At 35.7% G+C, this 27,016-nt stretch overlaps 1 protein-coding gene and 1 long non-coding RNA gene across 2 annotated transcripts; one reads left to right on the forward strand and one right to left on the reverse strand.

The window, feature by feature from the left end:
* Window positions 1–654: 654 nt before the first annotated feature.
* LOC129269200 (uncharacterized) lies at window positions 655–7,973 on the reverse strand. Its single transcript, XR_008585375.2, has 3 exons — window positions 7,501–7,973; window positions 4,244–4,360; window positions 655–3,706 (listed from the first exon to the last, which is right to left on the reverse strand). It is a non-coding gene; the product is annotated as an uncharacterized LOC129269200 (long non-coding RNA).
* A 9,258-nt stretch (window positions 7,974–17,231) lies between these two features.
* On the forward strand, window positions 17,232–26,732 carry LOC129254191 (uncharacterized). Its single transcript, XM_064094880.1, has one exon. The coding sequence runs from the start codon at window positions 17,370–17,372 to the stop codon at window positions 18,984–18,986; it is 1,617 nt and encodes a 538-aa protein (XP_063950950.1). The 5' UTR covers window positions 17,232–17,369; the 3' UTR covers window positions 18,987–26,732.
* Window positions 26,733–27,016: the final 284 nt, after the last annotated feature.

Consider the following 27,016-nt stretch of genomic DNA (forward strand, 5'->3'; position numbering starts at 1 on the left):
TGAGGGTTCAAAAAGACGAAACGTGAAATAGCTCCATGGTGAAATTGTACTTGTTGTAGGTTAAAAAAAAAATCCTGAAAATTGTCTTTAGCCAGCAATTGCCCTTATAAAAAAAATTGAATGGTATACCATTGAAATACCATACACCATACACCATTGAAACACCATTGATATACCATTGGAATACCATTCGCACAGCACCCATCATACACCAATGGTATACCATTCAAGCCCCAATGGTATACCATTCAAACTAATTTAAATAATTGGGACGTTACTATTACCATATTCATGAGCACCATTTACCATTCATATACCATTGATCAAACACCATTCACCATTGATCTACCATGACCACTATAGACAGGTTTACCATTGACCACCATTCAGCCACCATTCACTGGCCTACCATTTACCATTCAGCCACCGTTCACTGGACACCATTGGTCTACCATTCACCTTACACCATTCGCCTACCATTCACCATACACCGTTGACCTACCATTCACCGTACACCATTCGCGTACCATTCACCGTACACCATTCACGTACCATTCACCATACACCATTCGCCTACCATTCACCATACACCGTACACCTACCATTCACCGTACACCATTCGCGTACCATTCACCGTATACCATTCACCTACCATTCACCATACACCGTTCACCATTGCCCTACCATTCACCATACACCATTGACCTACCATACATTGTACACCATTGGCCTACCATACACCGCACACCATTGACCTACCATTTACAGTTCACCATTGGCCTACCATACACCATACACCATTGACCTACCAATCACCGTACACCATTGGCTTACCATACACCGTTGACCTACCATTTACCGTACACCATTGGCCTACCGTTCACTGTACACCATTGCCATACCATACACTCTATACCATTGGTCAACCATTCAATTTACACCATTGGCCATACATTATAGACCACAAGTGTACTGTGAATGGTAGACCAATGGTTTACACTGAATGATAGTTAGTAGACCAAAGGTGTACAATGTATAGTAGGCCAATAAAGTACAGTGAATGGTAGACCAATGGTGAACAGCATATATAGCTCGGGTTAATGGTAGGTTTGATAATGGATTAAGTATGCACAAGAAAAAAATGATGAAAACAGTTATTTCAAGAACGTCAAATGTTTTTACTATAAGAAGTTTAAGTACAGCATAAATGGAACACAGTATTCACAAGTATAGACTTTATAATTAAAGCACATAAGTTATGAATATATGACTTTGCTCCTCGTTGACATCTATACTCTGTCAATCTTGGTATCTAAAATAAACATGTATCAAGACAGAGTTTAATTGAAAAGCACAACAAATGAATAACATTTCCAAGAATAAACATGTTCTCTCTGATGGCTTTTTACGTGGATTGAGTACTTGGCAAAACCACTGTTCTGCAAACAAACCTGATACTTGTAATACAATAACCTTGATTTTAAATCTGTTGCGTGTAATTGCTTTCACACAGCTACTTCAATGACATTAATAAAATATTTTTTTTACTAATAAGTTCAAGTACAAAAGAGTAGAACCCAGTATTGACAAGTACATGTATGGCATAAAAGCACCAGCATTATGAATACATGTGACTGCACGACTCTACAAGAGGTCAATGATTGCACTCCACATAGATATTATGTTAATCTTCCTATAAACAAATCTAAATGTAAGACAGAGTTTGGACAACAAACTGATGAACACCAAATTTCGAAGATTAAACTCAAAATGTGTGATAGCCTTCACATGACCAAATGATTAAAGGTAAAGAGTACCAAACTTAGAGGAAATAAATATCCCCAAAAGGGGGGAAAATAGTACCCCCATAAAAATAGAACCTCCTAATATTTCTCTATTTTCTTTTCACCTAAAAGATATATCAAACGGCGTGTTTCTACATAGAATCGTTAAAAGGTATTACCCGCGTAAGTATCCAGAATCCCGGAAAACTTTCCTGTAGAATTTTGTAGAAACAGACGCGATGCAGTTTATTGATAAACTGTTTCAAGCAAAATATGGTTTCTCATAACCATCTCTGAGAGGTGGTTATTGCCATGTTAATCCGTTTAACTTTTCTGTAAAAACACACGGCAAAATAGCGTATCGTGTCTGGCGGAAGTGCTTAATCCCGGAAGTGCAATTTCGCAGTAAATAAATTTGCACATTCTGGCCTTTTCGATCTCGCCAGCTGATCGTGCAACACGTATACCTGCTACATTGAGTGAGATCTACCACAAATTTTGAAAATTTTCCTTAGAAGATGCAATTTTGGACATATGTACAATGCAACGTGAGGTTATAGGTTGAATTTTCCAATTTCCGCCGTATTTGCAACGTGAAAAGCGAGTTAATCAGATTATTCGGTTTGTAGAAGCAGGTTGGTTTAAGGGCAATAAGGTTTTTCGAGTCCGGAAAAGATAAATCCTTTTTAATGATTTTCTGTAGAAACATGCCAAAAGTTTATCATAAATACATTAAAGATACATAAAGAAATAAATAATATCTATATCAAAAATAGAATATATAGAATAATAGAATAATAAAGAATATATCATGAAAATAGAAAAAAAAACAAGAAAAATAGCGACATTTTTTTAAAATATTTTGCAAATCATATAGAAAATAATTCTTAGTAGCACATCTATTTTTTAACTATTTCCCATAGTTCAAATATACAAGATTCCCACTTATTTCTTTTTTGTCTATTTTTGTTGTGTTGAATCAGATGAATAACTCAACTATGTGTGAGAAATAATATAATTTTTGTCTTACACAGTATATCAGTAGTCAATCGTAATTTTTTACAACCTAGCTTGGACAAAATTTGAATTCATATAATACAAAAAAATATATAAATTGGGATCTTGTATATTCATGAGGACTTGCAGAGAATAGTTTTACCAAAAAATAACAACTTTAATTCATCATAATTTCGTTAATCCTCATTCAATTTTGATGAAATTTTCATTTTTTTTTTTGGTCTCATGTACTCTTTGAATTAAAATCACATAACTTTCAGTCTAGAGTACCTAGCCCTTCAATCAAATGGGTTGGACGACCGGTTACATTTTACATATAACATAGTTATAAGGAGAATGAAGGGGACCATAAAAAGACAGCATGAGGAAAGGGGAGATTTAGGTAGGAAGAGAATTAATCAGAAAAGCATAATGTTGACAATTTCGTAAAAATCTGATAACAAAGTCTTTGATTTGAAGGTTTAGCAACATTTTGAGAAAAATTACTGGAATGTGCACATGATCGTCAGGAATATGTGTTAGGCTTATGTTATAAAATGAAATCATAATAATTTCATATTTTCGTACACGTGTGTATGATATGTCCCACGTAGCATAAAATGATTTCAAGCAATGCATGTGTTTACATTAAATAAATCTTCACTCCACTTTTTAGTTCTTGGAGGTCAAAATGTGAATAAACATGACTTCTTGTTATAAAATACAAAAGAACAAGTGGGGGTATGACATCAGCTTGTTAACTGTGGGTGCGTCGTGGTCTAGTGGTTCTGACTCTCACCTTTCAACAGAGCGTCGTGGGTTTGAATCCTAGCAATGGTGTTTTCCTTCAGCAACACATTTATCCACTGTGCTGCACTCGACCAAGGTGAAGTGAATGCGTACCCGGCAAGATTAATTTCTTGCAGCTGTAATAAAAGAATATGGGATGAAAACAATGCAAAGGACAGTATGTCAGCTACGGGTTCAAAACATCAATGCTTGTCGTGCGTGCAAGCTTTCTTGAGAAATTTATATATTTTTCTAAAATATCGAGAAATTTGCATAATACACTACCCTTCAATTGAATAGTACCAATTAACAAATATCAACAAAACATTTTGTACAATATGATAAAGAAATTCATGTTTAACCATAGATTAGCAGAAAATAACCCGCTATATTAATGGGAGGTTGCCCAAATGATGACAAATACCATACCACATGCATACCTGGGCCAAAGTGTCCACCCCCCCCCCGCCAGCATATTGATTTTTTTTTCCAGGGGGGGGGGGGTGTTAGAAAGGACGTGTAATCCTATAAATGGGGATGACATTTGGTCTTTTTCAGTATTTTTACCATTCCTCACAAGTTTTGTTTCAGCTATGCCACTGCAGGAGTACAATCTGTTTTATTTAATGAAGCTTTGCAATTTTTTCCACTGAAGTGAATTCTTACACAATTACCTTTCACAAACTCCAGTTGTTTTCTTGTAAACCGTTTTCTGTGTTCAACACCTGTAGTTTCCTTCTCAGATAATCCTGGACCATCTACATTATCATCCAGTGTATCCGTCGTCCAATCTTAAATGAAATAAAATCAATTTGAGTGTTGGAAAATATGCATGTGCAGATAAAAACAAAAATATAATACTAATATAGTAAAACTTTCTTTAAGCTCCAAAATGCAATGATTCACTCATATACAGATTCAAGATAATTTTTATTTCAACATATGCAGCAAATTCACTTGAAAATATGTTTGAAATTGATGTCACAGAAATAAAATTCCCCCACCAAAGATTTTCTGTGTGTGCATGCTGGAAATATATAGATCAATATAACACAGTTACTCTGCTGCGTAACGTGTTTTGATCAGCAATCATGTAGATATGCAAGAGAAAATTATCTAATAGAAAAAGAATGATCTGAAGTCATATTTCCAGAGCAGCAGTTTTCAAAAGGTAGGCCTAATCAATTAATTGATAACATTCAATATGATTTTCTTTTCTTGGTATTGACAATCACAGTAACGGATCCAGATGGGCACAATTGACCTGTGCCCCCCCCCCTTGAGAGCAATAGTCAATGGCCCGAATTCAAAAAGGTGGTTTTTAAAACCCCGGTTGAGTCCATGTTTTATGGAGATTTCCTGTATAAATTACGCTTATTTACAGCGTATATCAAAATATGTCCAATACTGATGCGCGCTTTTGTCACAGTGCGCCAAATTGACGCCTGTTGCCGTGGTTATCCACGCTATTTTAATCACGAGTCCACTGTTTTGAATTAATGAGTCCACTCTTCAAACAGTGGACTCATTAATAAAATAGCGTATCTAACCATGGTAACAGGCGTCAATTTGGCGCACTGCGACAAAAGCGCGCATCAGAATTTGACAATTTTTATACACGCGCCAGATACGTGCTAAATTAAGCGTAATTTATACAGGAAATCTGCATACACCATGGACTCAACCTTGGGTTTTCAAAACCACCTTTGTGAATTCGGGCCAATGTGTTTAATGTAAATATGGCGTCCTTACACAAGTGTGTCCCTCCTTTTGAAAGTTACAGCAAATATTTCTAACGGAAATATATACCGTGTTTACACTTAATCGGCTTTTTCATAGCGTGTAAAACACGATTAACTTGCATCGGCTCGCGGTTCAGAATCAGCAATTTGCACCACCAAAGTAGTAGGTTCAGAACCACCAGCCGATGCAGAATCGGCTTTTTTACTACGTGTAAACAGAAAGCCGATTCTGCATCGGCAATTGGTGCGCATTTCATTTACTTTACCATTGTGACATAATTGTAAGCGCACGGATTCAGCGTTGTCTTTATTATGACGTATATTGTTGGTGAGCGTATCAAATAAGGTTTTTGACACGCGAGCTGATTCTGCACCGCAAGCTGTAACAGCGTGTAAATGCAGTGCAAGATAAACCAAAAGCCGATTCTGCATCGGCTTTTGGTACTGAACCAAAAGCCGATCAAGTGTAAACACAGTAATTGTCTCATACACAAGTAAAGATCTCCTTTTTTGTGCTTGTTAAAGCATGGACCTATTACGAATGGACATTCAACGAGAGCTCTTTATGACCACCACCTGTTTCCAGCTGTCAAAATCGCTGTCTAACCCTTAACTTTCTCTTTACGCGGTTTTTACGACGACCGCCCGGGGCGATTGTTTACACAAGCTCCTTTCGGCCAATGATCGTCACCGATCGATCACTGGCCCTCTTTCGACCAAAGACGGTCATGTTTTAGCCCCGATTGCCAATAGGGAAAGTCCCTACATTACCTAGAATGCAATGCGCGATTCATATCCGGTTTTTCAGTACATTATTTTAGGCTGTCTATAATGTGCGATTGTCGTCTGACCATCAAAAAAAATCCCGTTAAATTTCAGTCCATATCAAAATTACGGCACAGCAACGCATGAGGATTCAAACAATGACGTAGAGATCGAAGCCGATATACAGCTGTTCCCGATATTCGGAAAAGCGGTGGGCATATGGACATTCAAATGCAATTTAGACTTGATATGACATTTGAGAACAACATTTGGTGGTGAATTTTGCTCGAAGTTGGTCGGTGCGAAATTAGCGCCCAATCCCACGGAAAAATCCCAAGGAAAAAATTCAGAAATTGTGATTTTAGTCAGCTGGCATGGCTGAGTTCAGATTAGCATAGGCCCTTTTTTGGGGGGATACATTTACATATACATGTAAACTACAAATTTTGATTACAAACGTCAAAAACTATGCCAATTTTTATATTTGAACAAATTATATCGTATTCATATGTAATAAATATTCTAAAAAAAACCTTAGGCCTAACCAAGAAGAAAATATCACATAACTCACTAATACCAAAATCCCGCCATGTTTTCAGAACACTTCTTGATTTATCATGGAATATTTCTCTGCCTCAATTTCTAAAATATGTTAATTCCAAACAGTTGTAGGTTTTCTCTGAATATTTATTGCAGTCTCTCTAGAAAAATTGAATAGGAATCGTTTGTCACTCTCTCCAGTCACAGTTCCGCACACAAAGTGCACATTTTACCATTGAAATTGCATGCGCAATAAGTGGTGCGTAGCTTTTTAGGGCCTGCGTAGCCTTTAAGGCTTTACTTTATGTTTTAAAATTTAGGACAACTTACCATGTTTCACCTGAATACTACCATGTCCATGTCATCTTAATTTACCAACATTATCTACCAACAACAACAAATTATAGGCCTCATTCCAGAGCAATATTTTTCGGCAAGGTTTCCATTTCAGTGAAACAATGTCAATGTTGTGCAGTAACCAATGGCCTAATTGACACTTTGACAGTCAATGTCATGACAGTACTGCACTGTACAGCATTAATTTAACAAGTCATTCATTCATAAATTCATACCGGTATTCAGATATGGTTTTGTAAAACATTGACAATAGATATCAGGCCCTACGAGCGAATTACTACTCAATGACAATGCTCGGCTCAGCTCACCTCAGCCAATACAAAGCATATTAACGCACCCCATAATCCATCTCGCCAGAGACAGGCGTGTCCCGGCCCGCGCCAACGGGGCAGTGGCGGTACGGTGGCAGTGAAACCCCGTGGCAGTACAACGACATCTAACAGTAACACTAACAGTAACATTCTAGAAAATCAGGCCGAGCCACTAACTACGAAAACAATATCAAAGAAAATTGTTATCTAACTTACTGTTTAGCGTATTCTGCGAATGAATTTGAAGTCGTTGTCCGAATCTGACCTGTGTTCCTTTAGTTTATGATGAATTATAGACGGACTTCTGAACAGCAAAACAGTGGTTGATCGGGTTCTTTTTTCAAATATTGCAATTGGCGGTTACATGCGTACGTGCGCGCGCGCGTGCGAGAACAACACTTACATACATAGAGCGAGCTAGCTAGCAGCGCAGCCAACACATCCCGATATTGGGGGGGGGGGGTAAATCAAGACCAAATCAGGGGGAGGGGGCTTCTTAGCCAAGATACATCCCGATATGGGGGAGGAGTGAATTGCATGTAAGACCAAATCAGGGGTGTCTTTTTCTTGATTGGTTCTGGGTTGGCAATTAACCATGCAGTCAATTTTTGCCACTGCTTATCCTTTGAAAGGATCTATGAAAAAAATCATTTTGCTCAATTTTTTTCTGTTCTATAATTCCATGTCTTTTTTTTTTCCATTGTCTTTTTTTCTTTTTCCTTCTTTTTTTTCTGTTCAGTCTTTCTTCTTTTCTTTGTCTTAGTCTTTTTCTTTTCTTTTTTTAAATTTATTTTTCTGTTTTTCGATATATATATTTTTTACTTATTTCTTTTTTCCTTTTCTCTCTTTGTTTAATTTCGCTTTTGTTTTGATTGCAATTGAGAATTTCGTTCATTAGATTTTTTTCTGTTACATATTGTACTAGCCTGGCGGCAGGGAATTTTGATACTGGGGGGGGGGGGCAAGACAATAACATACAAATCATTTCAATTAAGCAAGTAATGACCGGCCTAGAATAGCTCTCCTCTTTATAAACACCATCCATGAGTGAGAAAAAATAATTAAAACACAATTTGTAAAGAAAAAAAAAAGAGGAACGTTTTATGATCAAAAGCAGTAGTAGCGATATATAAATTGGCCGGGAGGGGGCTTTGGTCGTTGCAGACCAAAATCAGGGTTTGCCGATGGGAATTTCAATAGGGGTTGGGGGAGGAAGACTACCAACAGTGAATTCATTTTAAGCAAAATAATGACCTATGGGACATTGCAAGAAACTTGCAATTGAACGCAAGTCAATTTCAAACTCCAAAATCAATTGAAAGTCTTACTTTTCATTGCAAACTTGCAACTGATTTATTGTTTCTTCCATCAATAAATCTATAAATTTGTTTACTATAGATGAAATTAGTCTATCACTTGTAAATTTGCAACCGAATTTTGGGATTGACTGCAAATATTTTCTTGCAACACCCCATAGCTCTCTTTATAAAAAGTGGCCATAATTAAATAAGAAAATTAATTTAAAAATAGAACAAAACTTTCAAGAAGGGGGGGGGGCGTTACATAAAAAACTGTATACCGTACAGATAGGAGAGGTGGTGTGCCGTTCAAATTATACCAAGAAACAAAAAGAGAAAAGAAAGGATGGTGAAATGTACAATTTTCTATTTAGTACGATACACATCTTGTTCATGCTCTTTAAAACATGCATGTTTTAATTTCAAGATTTTTACGGTAAATGATGATTATATTCTTCCATTTCGGGAGTGGCTGTGAAATAATTTGTCCGTTGATATTAAGGTACAATAAAAACCCTTTTTATCAAATAAGATTTCATTGACTCCTTTTATTTTGCACTCAATGCATCAGATATAAATTTAGAAGGTAATATGTACAATTGTAAAATATAACAAATTAATAATATTGTATTTTAAGCACTGGTTCAATTATATTTAAACACATATAGGCCTTTTACTTAATAAAGACAAAGACAATTTAAAAGAATGCAACAGACCAAGTTTGCCATCATGAGCGAATGGGCCTGATTTGGGGAAGCTGCTCGCATAAAAGTCACAACTCAAAAATTTTAATAATTCTAATTTTTAATCTTTGATCTTTTTTTTTCTTTAAATCTTCGGAATTATGTTATTGGGTAATGCAATTGGGCATACCATTCACCATTAACATAAATAGCATTCATTAGGCACACACCACTAAGCCACAATTGCGTTACAATTATCCAACAACTATCCATTAATTATACCACTATATAGGCACATACTACTGAGACACCATATTGGGCATATGGTATACCATTGATACAAATCATACCATTACACATATACCACTGAGACTATTGGATACCACTGAGACACCATTGGGTATATGGTATACCATTCACCATACCAATCATATCATTATAGAGGCACATACTACTGAGACACCATTGAATACGACTGAGACACCATTGGGTATATGGTATACCATTCACCATACCAATCATACCATTAGAGGCACATATACTACTGAGAGTATGAGACACCATTGTATACCACTGAGACACCATTGGATATGGTATACCATTCATCATACCAATCATACCATTAGAGGCACATACTACTGAGACACCATTGTATACCACTGAGACACCATTGGTATATGGTATACCATTCACCATACAAATCATACCATTAGAGCTGGCACATACTACTGAGACACCATTGAATACCACTGAGACACCATTGGGTATATGGTATACCATTCATCATACCAATCATACCATTAGAGGCACATATACTACTGAGAGTCTGAGACACCATTGTATACCACTGAGACACCATTAGGTATGGTATACCATTCATCATACCAATCATACCATTAGAGGCACATACTACTGAGACACCATTGTATACCACTGAGACACCACTGGTATATGGTATACCATTCACCATACAAATCATACCATTAGAGGCACATACTACTGAGACACCATTGAATACCACTGAGACACCATTGGGTATATGGTATTCCATTCATCATACCAATCATACCATTAGAGGCACATACTACTGAGACACCATTGTATACCACTGAGACACCATTGGGTATGGTATACCATTCATCATACCAATCATACCATTAGACACATACCACTGAGACACCATTGGGTATATGGTATACCATTTACCATTAAATAAACTACCACTTACCATTAAGAACTTACCATTGAAACACCACTTAAATACCATTCGCGTACCATTTACCATTCAGATCACCATTCAACTACCATAAACTACCACTTACCATTAAGAACTTACCATTGAAACACCACTTAAATACCATTCGCGTACCATTTACCATTCAGATCACCATTCAACTACCATTCGCCACCATTCAAATACCATTGGCGATTTTTATAAGGGTGTGTCCATTATTCATATAGATTTATATTTTCTACCAAAGATTTATAAACTCAGATAAAACTATCTTCATCCATATATTTTGTATTTGAATCCAGTATCTATAGGGGCGGAGACCGGGGAGAAATGGAACACTCTTGTAACTTGAAAAATATTCAGCCAATCAGCAAGCCGGTTACATCAGTAAAAAGGTGTGCCTATAATATACATGTAGCTCAAAACAGATCAGCTACTCTACAGCTCTACAAGTAAGTTATAAACGAGTTTCTTTTGTTACCCCTTTTACATGATACTTTTTCATCGTTCTTTTGAGTACATATTTATATCAAGTATATCACATAGATCATGATGGTAGGTGTGCAGCTTCTGAAGATAAAATTGTTTGATAAAAGACAGGTTAGAAACAGTGACTGCCATTGGAGAATGCATGGGACAGTGTTTTCTCCCCGTACTGTCCCACCCCCCCCCCCCCCAGCAGGTATACTTGTGCAATTCAATTTCCATAATTACTGTGAAATAGACATCCAATTATCTTAACATCTTTATTGCACACTTAAAATTTAAATGATTTTCTCAAGTCTATATAAAGTGCTTTCAATTGGCCTTATTTTTCTCCCACTTATCTAAGAGCAAACCAATAAATAATTTCCACACTTTATTTTGTTTTGTTTTTCCTAAAATATTAGACAAGTATCTTCAGCAATTTATTAATTATCCTATTATACTTATTTTTGTTTTTGGAGTAAAAAGCCTATAAAATAATAAAAGCAATCGAAATGGTTAGTGTCATGGGCGTCGACGGTCTACGCCCATGGTCCACGGTTCCTATTGCTGTATAGAGTTTCTCTATTTACATTTTTGTAGGTGGACAGGCAGTGGCGTACCGTGGGTCACGGCATTGGGGGGGGGGGGGCACCAGCAAAAATTTCGAGTCATTTAGGGAGCGCGTGAAGCGTGCTCAGTTGCCAGGTATACTGACCTAATAGAGATATTTTAAGGACATGCAGTGCCATTAAACGGATATATATCTCACTGATTTAATGCGATTTAATTTTTGAAATTCAGACCTAAAAAGGAACATTATAAGCAAATTTTTTGTAATCATGATACGTACCTGCCTCGCTAAACAAACAATGCGAGCGCGAAGCGCGAGCTGAAATTTTTGTATATATTGACCCCAAACAGGGAATTTTTATATTTTAGGAATCCATTAAGAGTATATATATCTCAGCATAGTCATCTAATGCTAGTGCCATCCTTTGCTGATTTTGTTAGAATTACATCTAAACACATTTAGCACTTTTTGTAGACATGGTAATCATGATTACTATACGCATCTCACTAATCAAATACTGCGAGCGCGAAGCGCGAGCTGAAAATTTAGGAAATTCAGACCTGAAGAGGGGCATTCTAAGGCTAATTGTTTGCAGGAATTCACTAAGACCGTACTTATTTCACTTACCAAATGATGCGAGCGCGAAGCGCGAGCTGAAAAATTTTGATATTGAGATCAGAAAAATTGGCATTTTAAGGACTGATTTTAGGAATTCTTGAAGAGCAGATCACTTTAAGTAGTAATGAAAAAGAAGCAAATGTCACTACATGAAATAATAATAACTCGAATTGCGAGGAAATATATTTGGTGTACAGTATATTGATTTGAAAACGGGAGGTTTTAGTACAACAGGAATATATATCTCGTTAAACAGTCTATGCGAGCACCAGGAACAATAAAGACATAGGCCCTGAGCAAATAATGTTTCATAAATAAAGTTATGAAAAAATGCTTCTTATGTAATATAACATAATTATAATATAATATAACATTTATAATGAACATAATTTCTTCTTTCCCCACTACGTTTCTTTTCCTTTCTCCCTCCTTTTCTCCTTTTCCCCGTTTTTTTTTTTTTTGGCCAGCCGATTGGGGGGGGGCACGTGCCCCCCCCCACGCCCCCCCCCCCCCCCCGTAGTTACGCCACTGTGGACAGGATCAATTGATTTCATTTGTTGTACAGATTTCTTCATGATTATTTCTTGGTTAACAGCAGTAAAAGTTCAACACAGTCATCTAGATTACAAGAAGGGCATTTGCATCATACATCATTGTGTCAAGCTTAGGCCTAGGTTGTTCTTTGTTTTAAGTGCCCTTTTCAAAAGAGGAAGTGTCCTTGTGCCCCCCCCCCCGCTTTCAAATTTACACGTCCCTGGGATAGAATTTGGTGTATGAAAAATATAATTTCATACTATGAGACTTGTTCAATTACTCACATTCTATGTGAGTATTTTTCATTCTATTTTTCAATGTTTTACAAATAATTATGTTTTTTTCAAGGAGGGAAAAGGTCAGTCTGATTTGCAGCGTTGTGTCGACTAGACTGAAAAGCTTACAACATTTTGTAATTTTATACTAACAGATGTTTGAATAAAACTTATCTCTTAAAGGATTGTGTAAAGAATGTTATACGATCCAGAAAAGTCTCATAGCAAATTTACGTGTGTTTTTATCTGTCATTCTATTTTATCCCCCTTAATGATCTTTCCCCCTTATATTAATTATCCCCCTTAATGATATTTCTGTAATGTGTAGAACCTCGAGTGCAATGTTTAATCTTACTCTTATGTTCTTATTATATTTTGTTAATTCGTAGGTATATTTCCTTTTTTTCTGTTAACTTTGTATGTGTCAGTCTTCGGACTGTTTTACAATGTCTTTTCATAATAAACCGAATTGAATTGAATTGAATACATTCAAGGTTTAATATTCAAGGAAAACAATGATTTTATGAGAGAATTGGTCTGTAATACTTAAATATTATTGTTATCATATTTTGACTTGTTCTTATTGTTAAGTGTTATTCGGGCATGCAACACTATTGTAGCGTTCTTAATTGTGTTCTTAAAAGACGGTGTTTAATCCATTGTGTGCAGTGGCGTATAGCTAGGATTTTTTCTTGAGGAGGGGGGGCACTGGGGGTCCTTGCTTTTAATGGAGGGGGCAACCATTTTTTTTCTGTGTGTGTATAGGCCCCTATGTGTAACGGTTACTTCTTCGCTTTATTCTTATAAAACAACATAAATATGAAATAATCTCATAAGCCTATATAAAAAGTACGAGCGTGAAGCGCGCGCTATTTTTTTTTTTACTTTCATGTATTTTGTCCTGAAAATTACAAATAATTGCTGCGAACGCTAAGCGCGAGCAGAAATTTTTAAGCTTTCTGGTCTGATCGAAAAGGGACCTGTGGGGGTTAAGAACTGTTTGCAGTTACCCATGAAGACGATACATATATCAACAAATACAAAATGCGAGCGCGAAGAGCGTGCTGAAAATTTTTGACATTCCGACCTAAAAAAAGAAAAAAAAGGCCGTTCCAAAATTTTTGACATTCCGACCTAAAAAAGAAAAAGAAAAAAAAGGCCATTCCAAGCACTTTGTGTAATCATGAATGGGATAGGTATGCAACTAAACAATTGATGCGAGTGCGAAGTGTGAGCGGGAGAAAATGCAGATTTTAGACCTAAAAACGGTACAATCTATTCATGTTTTGTAAATCATGAAACGGATGGATAATTGGATATCTTCCTAATGATACGAGCGTGAAGAGCGAGCAGAAAATTATTGATATTCTGATCCGAATCTGGATAATTTAAGCACGTTTTGAATAAAGAACAATGATGACTATCTTCCCAATTATATTCCTATAAGCGCGAGATAAAACTTGTCGATATTCAATTCGGAAAAAGGGCCAATTTAGTTATTATATAGGAATTTATTTTCTAAATTTTTCTCTTTTTATTCAAATCAACTTTTTGTTGGGGTGGACTTGTCCTTTAAGCATTTTAACAGCATACGACTTAAACCACAAAATTGTAATGTTTTGATGAAATAATAATAAGACTAAAAGATATATATATATATATTTTTTAAAACTTTTATGAGTGTAGGATCTATTGCACTGTTTGTCTGATTTTCCTTCCCCTTTCCTTTTGAGGCCTTTATCAATTTCAAGCTCTAAGCTTAAGATGAAGGTCTCCCAAATTTCAAAATGTATTATGTCAATATATGTATATATATAATTTTTTTCTGCTATTTGTTTTAATAATAATAAAAATTTTTTTATAAGGTATAAATATATTTCAATTAGATTGTTAGATTGTATATGCATATGTTATCAATTATGTCATTTGCTTATTGTTATGTTATGCAAAGAAAAAAATGATTACACTTGTAAATACTTTTGTTATTAGAATGTGGAAATAAATAAATCAAATCAAATTTACGGATCCAGCTTTCCCCAAAAGGGGACCGAAAAACAAAAATCACTGATCCACATTTTCCCCGATCGATGGCCCCCCAAAAAGAGTATATATTCTTAAGGGCCCCGGAAATGGCGGGGATAGAGGGCATGGCGAATTTTCGCCCCATGTACCCCCTAAATGTTAAACAAACAAAAGCAATACAGACTTTTACAGATTTATTTTAGCCCCTGACTGGGCACTTTTAAGTAAATTTAGTGTCAGTGGATGGTATAGCCTCAGGTTCTTTGACGAGTATGCCCCATGCCCCCGTGAAACATGCGTTTAGAAAATCCTTCGCCCCTTTATGTACCCCCTAAATGTTAAACAAACAAAAATCAATACAGACATTTACACATTTATTTTAGCCCCTGACTGGGCACTTTTAAGTAAATTTAGTGTCAGTGGATGGTTAGCCTCAGGTTCTTTGACGAGTATGCCCCATGCCCCCGTGAAACATGCGTAAAATCCTTCAAGCAATATAGTCCTTATAATTAGGATATAGCATGCTTTATTGCTCGAACAGTGCGATCAGGTTTAACCTAAAATGTATCGGCAATTAAAATTTTGCATCTGATATTTTTGAGTAAATGAAAACGTACAGTAAATTCTAATGATCAAACGTAAAAACCGGCTGGGTAGGTCAATACATTAATTTGAAGCGCTCGCACGCTCGATCCCCGCGTTATAATTAGTGAAATAAATAGTTTTTCATAATTATGTATAGTCATTTGCAGTGAATTCAATTCGAGGAGGAAGAAAAGTGAATGAAAAATTGAAAAGTAAGGGGAGGGGATCTTTGGAACAAAATGAGGAATTTTTCAGGTCATTATACAAAAATTTCGCTTACCCTTCGCGATTGCATTTCGCCCGATGAGTAATATAGAGGATTTCAAGGCAATATATGCATATATTTTCTTTTAGCAAGACACCCTTCATAAATTATGATTGCAAAACTAAGTGCTGAATATCAAGTGAGATCGCGCTTCGTGCATTCGCATTATGAGATTCATGTACATCATTCCCTTTGTAATAATGAAGCTAATATGTTTTTAATAACTGCAGTCTACTTATAGCTAGACATGAAAAAATAACAAAATCAGCTTCGGGGCCGAAATGGAATCACTAAAATGTGGATGAAAATAAATTTTTTTCAGCCCCCTCCCCGCATTGGGGAAAGCTGTATCCGCCCCTGGAGTATCCCCCTCCCACACCCTATACCAGCTCGGTCGCTTCGCTCCCTCGCCAAATATCTGTCATTAAATAAAATTAAAAAAATCAAGATTCCCCTAACGGGCCCCAACCAAATGTTTTCGGTGCGAGTGCTTCACAAACAAGATATATATTAAGGTATCTCATAAAACGTTTTTTTTGGGGGGGGAAGGGGAATATTCAGCATTTTTGTATTATCATGAACAATATCGATGTGTATCTCGCTGACTGAAGCAAAATAATGAGAATACTCCAATAGCGAGCAGAACGGGACATTTTAAATCCCATGCATATACCCACTTTAGCTATAGCTGATCATTCACGGCAATGCGATTGGTAAGTATCCATTTTAGTTTTGTACAATGACCTGAAAGTTTTTTTTCCCCAATTACTCCCCTCCCCTTAATTGTTTCACTCATTTTTCTTCCCCTTTTGTTTCTTTTCTCCTCCCCCTTTCTCCTTTGGGCGGCCAGTGGTGGTGGTGGTGGGCCCGGGGGGGGGGGGGGTGGGGTGATGGGCCGCCGGCTGCTTCGGACCCCTTTATCCAGCCTATGGGGGGGGGGTGTTTGCACATGCCATTCTCCTCTCCGAAAAGCGAGGTGAGGCAGGTTGAGAAAAGTATCCCCAGGCCCCTGGAATTAAAGAATTTATATTTTGAAAAATAACTATAAAACTTGTATAAACCCGCGTAAAGAATGAGTGTTTCTCGTTTCTCGGTTGGGAGATTAGGATTAGGATACTTTCCGGTGATACTTTGATGACTGTATTTTATGCTTTTAGACTTATAGGACCTAGACAGCACTTAGACAGGCCTAAGAAAAATCTAGGCCATGAAATCTAATGTAAGATATTGTTTGAAGAAAGCCCCGAATCCCGAAATCCAAGTAAAACAAAAATTCTTCGAGAGCATGATCGGAACTGTATAGATATAGATGCGATGGAGTACAATTTATTGGTGTATGGCGCCATCTAAAAAAAGTGTTAACGCAATTTTATATTGACGCGGTGTTTATTATATCCACGACTAGCAGAAGTACGATATCTAGTGACTGATCTGGCAGGGAAATTCACGTCAAACCATGTTTCTTCAGTGTTTTTCTTGATATTTGTAAGGGAGTTCATTTTCTGTTGACTCGATGAAAACCTTCTAAGATAATGTCGTCCGTGAAGAAATTAAGTTTGAGTGGATTTAAGTCCACTTTCAAGCGTAAAACAAGCCGAGGGATTTCTCGGAATCATTCTCCCGCACAGCTCAATGGAGACTTGCAACAAGGATGCTTGTGTGACAACGACTTGAGCAAATCGAACGGCGAGTACCAGAATATCCCGACCAAAAACAGGTCAGGTAATGTAAAATCCGAGGAAATTACTCCCACTTTTAATGATAAACACAGTCTGAAGAATCGGGAGTCTAAATCAAGTCGATGGGGTTTGCGTCAAAAGGCTGATGGCAAGAGCAAATACGGGAATGAAAGTGAAACAATGATTAACAGTTGTGAACCCGGAAGTGGTGTTGATTCGGATCGCGATTGCATGGTTGATGATTCTGCTGTACTATGCAACCCCCCGTCTGCAAATGGACACATTGTAATGAGAAATCGAAATATGAACGAGTATGATATTGATACTGGGTATGTTGGAGCCAGGTCTGTGTCATCACCCCGCATTTCAAATAACCATTCATTTCATGAAGGCATTTCCAGTCATTATATAAATAATCCTAAGTCAAGAAAAAGTGAGACTGAGCCTGAGGTGCTTCCCGATGCAGAAAATAAGCGCACAAACCAAACAACAGAATATAATCGCCCATTGCCTGTGCCTACGTGTAGCTCTGTTAATGATAAACATTGTGAAAATGAAGTTCAAACAAACGTGAATAATATGATGTGCGATATAAACGATAATGCTGCAATCTTTGAACAAAGACTTGATGAGTGCCTAGAAAATAACATGTGTTTGAAGGATGTTGACGAAAGTGTTCCATCTACAGAAACCCCACCAGCCATTCCACCTAAGCCTGCATCACTCTACTGCAATGGTCAGTGGCAATTGCAAGATGATAAGGACCCTGACTCTGTTCAGTCAAAGAATATGAGGAATTCAACCTTGTCTCTTGGCGAAAATCCTGATGTTCCTCCACGCCCCCCTGCACGCTCTAAAAGGAGACACGGTGTGGATTTGAGTCTGCCGTTCAACAGGATGTACTTGGAAATGAAAGAAAGAAGCTGCAGCCAGACTGTACCTGTATACGAGGACGTGAAGGTGGAGCTTGGTCTGGAGAGTGGCGGTCTTGCAGGAGAGCTGTCAAAGCTTCCTCGTCAACCTTGGTACTGGGGTCCAATGAGTCAAGATGAAGCAGAGGGTAAGCTTAGTGATGCTGACGACGGCAGCTTCCTGGTGAGGGATAGCTCCGATGATAGGTATCTACTTACGTTGAGTTTCAAGTCCAGTGGTCGTACCCTCCACACGCGTATCGAACACCGTAACGGCCTCTTCAGTCTCAACGATTCAGAGGGACATGCCTCGGTCATTGAGCTCATAGAGAATGCTGTCAAAGAATCGCAGGGTGGAGTCTTTGGTTACATGAATGACTCCACAGGAATCCAGAACTTCCCTGCTAGACTCACCCATTGGGTATCCAGATACAGTGAAGTGAAGTCTCTGCAGTACCTCTGTCGCTTTGTGATACGGGAAACATACCCCAGACATCATATCCGGCATCTTCCACTTCCTAAGAAGATCAATGAATATATCCTAGAAAATCAGTACTAAAATCATTCTATTTGAATTTGTTGAATCATGAATTGAAATGCTGAATTGTTCCAAAGATGTTTTTTGAGTGCTCTTTTATAAAGCATTTTGTACTAACAGCATATATTTTATATATTTTTTTCAAATATAAGAGGTTTACATGTGTCGTAATGAGAATACCTTGTAGGCCTTTACTGTACTACTAAACTACTACATGTACTTCTACTAACAGTAAAATGTATACTAATCTACAATTTGTAGATATTCATTGTTTTGAGAGAATACAGTGTACATGTATGACAAAACCTTACTTGATTTTAATATAAGAAAATATACTTCCATAGCACGGTACTACATGTAATAGTGATTCAAAGAATGTTGACTGGTACTGTATGTACCACCATGCATAAGTAAGAGAGACTACACCCACTCGGTAAATGTTTCTTAGATTTTCAACCGTCTATAAAAGATATTAATATGGTAAAGAAAGAATTTTAGTACTGTTCTTTGTATGCAACAGCTCCTTACAGACTTTTGCTTTGAAATTGGTAAAAGTGGCTCGCATCTATAGGTGGATTTGTAATTTAATATCTACATGTAGGCCTTTCAGTGCTGAAATACTTACATGTAGCAGAATGCAGTCCATATCCCCAAGCATTTCTTCCTTTATTTCCTGTAACAATACTTATTTCTTAACCCCCCCCCCCCCTGAACTTGATGTGCTTCCAGTATAACAAGTTTTTTCTTTTGACAAGTGCCTTGATAAAGTTGATAGTCTTTTGAGATTCAGTTATAAAGCAACAGTCAATGACAATCCACCAGCTTTTTCAATTAAATTGCATTATATTTATTTATTTTTAAATTTTGATTTCACTTTCTTTCATTTATTCATTTATTATTGATTATTTTATTTTTATTTATTTATTCCTTTTTTTTTTTTTTTTTTTTTTTTTTTGGGGGGGGGGGGGGAGGGGCCCGGAACAAGGTATATACATTACAGCCACATATCCTAGTAGAGGGAAGGGGGTAGTAAAAGAGTGCTCAGTATCGAAAAGTGATCTAAATTGTGATCTATCATGGTTATAAAATCTATGTAAGCTCTGTGTACTGTAGGAGTGACAGTAGGACAGTTGTGAAAAATCCCTTCATTTACATTGTACACTGTAGGTAAAACCCTTTCCGTTATATGTTTTTTAGGCCCCTTTTGACTTTCTAATATGTTTTTTTAACAAGGTGAATGGAAAGGCGAATTTACTTAATTTCCATTTAACTCTCCTTTTTGTTTCCAGTACCATTACTAAACTAATATCAGTACTTGCAAATTATTTATACATACATGTGTATTAATAATAATACGCATGGTTCCTTGCTCACTTAGTGGTTAACCTGGTGACTACCAAAACCAGGTTATTCCTTTAAAACCTGTTTGAAATCTGCAGTCGATAGGTTTAGTTTGATAACTGGACTGTCTGGAACTCCTACTCTCTTAATTCTCCTCCTATTTAAAAAAAAAATGCAATCACTCCGAACTTTTTTGCCATCCGTTGTAGTCTGTATCGTGAATCGTCTGAGTTTTTTGACGTTATGTAATGTACTACTAGTAAGTAGTATTATATTATTGACTATGATTGTGAAATTATCTGTACACCTGAAAGCTTTTTTTTCTTGAATGTGGTATGATTCATGATATTTCCTTTCTTTGTTCCTTCTGTTGGACAACTTTACATTCCATCTTTTATGCTTTTGTGTTTGGTCAACCAACTGGAGCCAGAAGAATGTTGTAAAAAAAATAGTCTCATTAGTGGTATTCTTATGAATCACATCCACCTGATCGTGAGTTTGTTTACTAGACCTTGTTCAAGGTTGGAGTAGAATTCCTAAGACAAGAATACCAGCTCTTATCGTGTACTTTATTCTGATGGATGGATGTGAAGGTACCTAATGCAAAAATCCATAATTGTGCCTTATTTAAACCCCACTAATGCACACAAGTATAGATCCCACCTTCAAATAATGATAAAAAAGAATAATTGTCATGTACTACACACATTTCTCCGTAACTTATATTTCTGTTGCATCTATTAGTGAACAAATATGGAGGCCTACACATGTCCGTAATTTTTTGTTGGTTTGGGTATTTATAGGCAGTAAAGACACAGTGTTTTTTGTAAGGGTCATGTGAATACTGAACCTTTGACCAGGGGAGCAATTCATGAAATGAATACTAGTATTCACTGATCTTCATCGACTTACTTACATGTATAAGCTACTGAAATACTTGTATGTGATTGGCTCGGAGCTAATTTATCAGTGACAATTACTAAATATTTGTTTCATGAAACAGTTCCCCGGTATTTATAATTTTAAATGTTTTGACTGTTTTCCTTTTAAAAAAAGGCTTTAAACAAAGTAATCGATCTGTTATTGTCTGTTCAACTTGAAAGTTTGTATTGAGTCTTTAATACAATATTGTACGCTTATAAGGCCAGAATTACATGTAACAGTTTTGTTTTTTAACCATTGTCTACTGATTTCATACATTAATTACACTTTAATTTTTAATAGGGTGCTCATTGAGAAAGGGTCCACATTTGACAAAGGTGGCTAATTTCATGCCTGTTTGTAACTGGCTTGTTATATAAAGTCCTAAACTCCTGTGTCCTCTTTCTGTAATTGAATAAATAAAAGGCGGAATTATATGAATTCAAAACAGTTTATTATTTAAGCAGTGGACTCAATGGTAACAAAAAACTTAAATTGCTCTGCATATGATACCTGGCAAAAATGTGCAGGCATTCATGGATAAAATGATGAAATCTGCATTATGACACCATGGTCCAAAACCAATTTTCATGATCCCCAGCCAAAGTTTTTATAAAATAGCCTAAATTGACCAAAATAAATCCAAAAAAAATCTTTCCTCTGAAGAATTTCCCTTTGTAATGTATGAAAGTAACTTTGGGTGAATTTATACAAGTTTATGTTCACTATTTGCAACAAAGTTTATATATATATATATATATATATATAAATGTGCATGTTTAGCACAATCATCTTTTGAGTCTAAGAAAGGCAATGTAATGTGCATTTCATATTACACTGTACATGTAATGTATGTACGACTGACCGAGAAAAGTTCCATTCCCTTGCTGAGTACAAAGTCTATTTCCTGTATTATGCACATTACATGTATGTATACACTTATTTACTTTTGAGTATGGGTAGGGAATTTACATGCACAATAAGTTTTATACATGTACATGTATGTGCATTGTATGCATGATGTAATTTTGCACTGCAGATCTGATCTCTCATACATGTAGGTTTTTTTTTTGTCGTCACTGTACATGTACAGTACATGTACAATCCCGGTGTACAATGTAGTTTTCATGATGTCCAAAACGTTTTCTTCCATGATTGAATAAAAAGAAATAAATTGTACCCTTTCATGTACTGTACCTCCACAATTCGATGCATTCTGTGTGTGCATTAAAAATTTTTTGCTTAATCAAGTTCCTATCCTCATAAAGCACAAATTATATATTCATGTATTGTTTTTTTTTTTTGCATTGGTAAATACTAAAAACTATGTATGTATGGTAGGCCTATTGCTGTCTTGCCTGGCTGTACTATGAAAACAAAGTAAGGGGAATTTGTGCAGACAGTGATAAATGAATGGAGGGAATATGTCTACTGTAAGTACTGTATTTTAAAACAAAATTCATGGATTGATGAAATTGTGGAGTTGAGCTGTGTGTGACTTCCTGCCTTTATCTATTGGTTTCCTCTTTGAAACTGAACTACATGTATCTCACAGCCTTTCATGTATACATCGTCATTCTGCAAGTAAAAGGGCAATATGGCTGATATAAAAGATATTCTGTTTTTTAATAAATTTTCTGATATCTTCAAAATGACCAAAATTAGTTTTTTTTTAATGAGAAGAAAAAAAATCCAAACTTTTATGAAAATTTGAAAGAAATTGGACAATGTTTGAATAATGACATTTCTACGAAAAGGGCTGCAACTTTTATGCAAGAAATACAACATGGGTCTAGGATTTGCAAGAAATTCCTATACATGGATACCCTGTTTCTTTATACCTTGGTCACATTTGATCTACGGCGGCCGTACGGCGAGTCGATAACAGCCGTTTTCTTCATTTTTATTCAAACCACCTCTATGTAGCTGGTACAAAAAATGTTAAAACGGCTGTTTTCGACTCGCCATACGGCCGCCGTAGAGCAAATGTGACCAAGCTATTAAGTCTGTGTCTGAAGATGGACAACTACATGTAGGGGTTCATGGTATGGGGACTCGCACCCTTGTAAAAAGATTACCGGTAGTCAGTGTCTAGAGTGTCCTCCCCCCAGTTAAATAACAAAGATGTTTAAGTCCTTACATAAACATGTACTTCAATGTTGGATCTGAGAAATCTGTTTTGTGTACATGCACTAAGCAGTAAACCACTAAATGTTTGAGATCACTGTAATACCAGGAACTTCATTAGAAAATACGTTTGATACATTAACATTTATTGGGAAACAGGATGTTTGCATAGAAAACACTGCTAAGTAGTCAGTTTCATTTTATTTGGAGAATAGTTTACTCTGGAGTCATATCTTTTTTCTGAACTGTATTTTATCAATTTATTTTTTACATATAATTCTGTTAAAGGGACACTCCAGGCTGAAAATAATTATACAAGAAAAAATAGAGTAAACAAATTCACCGTGCAAAATGCTGAAAATTTCATCAAAATCTGATAAATAACAAAGGTATTGAATTGGAAAGTTTAACAATTTTTTTTAGAAAACTCTTATGAATGTCATCATGAATATTCATTAGGTGGGCTGGTGAGGTCACATCCCCACTTTCCTTTTTCTTATGTTATTACATGAAATCATAAAAAGGACATATTTCCATAGATGTGGGTATTTATTGTATTCTCCCTCATGAAATAAGCAGTAAATATCTAATTAGATATTTACTGCTGCAACTTATTTCATGAGGGAGAATACAATACTCACATCTATGGAAATATGTCATTTTTATGCATTAAATCAATTGTAAATCAATTCCTTTTTAATTCTTGGAGGACATAATTACATATAACACAATAAAAAAGAACAGGTTGGGATATGACATCAGTTTGCTAATTGAATTGAATCTGAATTTATTACCAAATCTCACTGTCAGGTACAATTACATGGAATATTAATCACATACGACCAAAACATTTGGTAATTGGAGCTCACATAATCCAAGATGCTAATCAAGGTTATAGCCCCAGATGATGTCATTATCATAGTTTGAACAATAATTTTAACTAAATCACAATATCGTACATCAAATTCAGTATTAATTCTTACTATTACTGGAAGAGACAATTGCGGCCATTTTAGTGAACATATTTACAGAAAAAAGTGTCTTAATTATTCACAAAATCTTTATACATATTTTTTTCAGGCATTATATACCACACTTTATTTATGATATTATTCCAGCAGCATTAGTTTTAATGATTTGCTAAATATCTTGCGACTGGGGGTGTTTCTAATAATATTACTTAGCAGATAACTGAATATTAATGAAGACATACATTAAAAAAAAGTTTCACCGAAATAATGCAAATCTTTAAAATATCATAACTTTGTTATTCCTTGTCCAATTTTGATAACATTTTCTGTGTTTTGTTTGTCTGATTTTTCTTTATCTGTTCAAATCATACTATTTAAAAAAGATTCCATTAATACCAGTAAATCAATACTAAAAATCTGTTAATTTTTTTTTACTTTTCATGTGAAAATTCATTGAATGTACCTTTGCAAAACAGTTTTTGATGCACATTTTCTATGACAAAATAAAATTTACATTTTAAATCAAGTTACAGGTTTTCAGAAACGGAAAAGAAAATTTCATGGAACAGGAAAATCACTGCTCCTATACACTTGCATGTGTTCAGTAATATCAACAATATTTAAAGAAAAGTATTTTTTTATACTGCAACTTGCCTTTAACTACATGTAGAAATATTCAAAGTAAATTTATTGCACTCAAATGATGGGGTAATGATATTTAGCAAATATCCCTTCTGTCATTTGGTTGAAAGACTAAGGTCTAATTTCCAGAGCCCATTTGGTCTAAATAGCCAGTTTGGTCTTCTCTTCCATTTGTTCAGGTAGATATCTCATGGTTTGTTTACGTGTTAGAAAAACATAAAAATTAAATGTTTTTGCTTTGGCGAGAAAAGTGTTACTCCTTACTGAGATTGTTGAAAACCTATATCATGTACATGTATATCATGTAACATCTGTAAGTTTGATTTTATATCATGTCCTTCATGTAATTAAAACAAATTAAATGTCACTTGCACACTGAATTCAGAAAAAGCAAATCATTCAAGTTTGAGCTTCATGTGTTGCCTTTAGAATTGGCGAGGAGGGATTGTACATGTACCCGCCGTTTGCATTGATGTACATGTAATAGGAGGAAATTTCCTAACATGGATAAATCAAAGTCATGATTATAAAATTGTGTGATTTGGCCCTCAAGGTGTCAAATTAGAACTTTGCAAAATGTTATTTGCAAGTAATGATATTGACCACTATTATTATTATTATTGTAAAACAACGTATTATGTTAACTTTCCACTGTGTCCATGGCTCTTCCCCAGTACCTCATTTTACTGATCAAAAGTTATACCCCTTCAAGATCCTTACGTTCCTCCTCTTCCAGTTCTCTCGTTACCCCCAAAGTTTCCAAAAGCTGGGGGGGGGGGGGAAGATAATTTGTTCACTCATCCTCCAAGTTATGGAATAGCCTCCCTGAAAACATTAAAAAGTGCTTGACCTCTGAAACTTTCAAACAATACCTTAAAACATATCTCTTCAATTCTTCTTAATTTCGTTTATGATTTCCTACAAAGAGCCCTGAGCACTCGACAGAGTGGATTTGGCGCAATGTAAGTCTAATTATTATTATTGTTGTTATTATTATTATTATTGTTATTATCATTACTATTTCTAAACACAAATGAGAGGCACACCTTGGGGGTGTTTCACAAAGATTTAAGTATGACTTGGTGTCGCACTTAAATACCGAGTTGCATTCGGTATAAAAGGCTTGACAGCATTGATCAGATCATGCCTATAGAGGATGTGCATTGATCAATAAGATTGCGCGTTGCATATCATGTACACGCCGGCATTTAAGTGCGACTCTTAGTCATACTAAAATCTTTTTGAAGCACTCCCAGGATTATGATACTTTACGTCATGTAGTAAAATGGAAATGTAGTACATACATGTGTATTTAGGTGATAAATATTTTGTATATATCCATCATGTTTATGAATATGAATATGTTTATCTTGAACGATTCAAAGCATTTTATGTATCAAAATGTAAACATGTAATCAGAATGATATGTGTTTGAACTCATATGTCTGTAGTACTATGTGAGTGGAAATGTTAATCATTTTGGGGTACTTGATCATTTTATATAGAATGAAGGAAAAAAATCAGAGCATCTTGATTGCTTTTGTAACTGATTACTATTTTGTACTGTTTTTCTGCCTTTTCTAATGTTTTGTAACTATTGTATTTTTGTATACCAGCAGTGCTTGAATCTGAAGTTGACTTTTAAAGCCACATAATATATGAAAGAAATGTGATGTGTACTGTTCATTTTTAATGCATTTTTATCAAATGCTGTTTTTTTTTGTAACAAAATAAATGCAGACAATTTGTAAGCAAATGAAAATTACATATTTGTATCATTTGAAGCTTGTTGTGAAGTACTGTGTCCAGAGTTGGAAAGAAAAAGAAGTATTCTGTTTATTCTGTGTATGGGTGGGTAATTTTGTTCATTCAATCTTATGAATTTTCCAGGAACTGAAAGATTGATTTTCAGTTAACTTTAGTTTTGAAAAGCTCCATCAATATTAAATTTCATTTCATTTCATTTATTTCACATTAAAAACCAATACACACAATTACAAAAGACAGAAAAGGAAATAACTCCATGTATATATAAAAGAGAGAGAGAAA

The sequence above is a fragment of the Lytechinus pictus genome, chromosome 2, assembly GCF_037042905.1.
Source record: "Lytechinus pictus isolate F3 Inbred chromosome 2, Lp3.0, whole genome shotgun sequence".
Classification (NCBI taxonomy): Eukaryota; Metazoa; Echinodermata; class Echinoidea; order Temnopleuroida; family Toxopneustidae; genus Lytechinus; species Lytechinus pictus.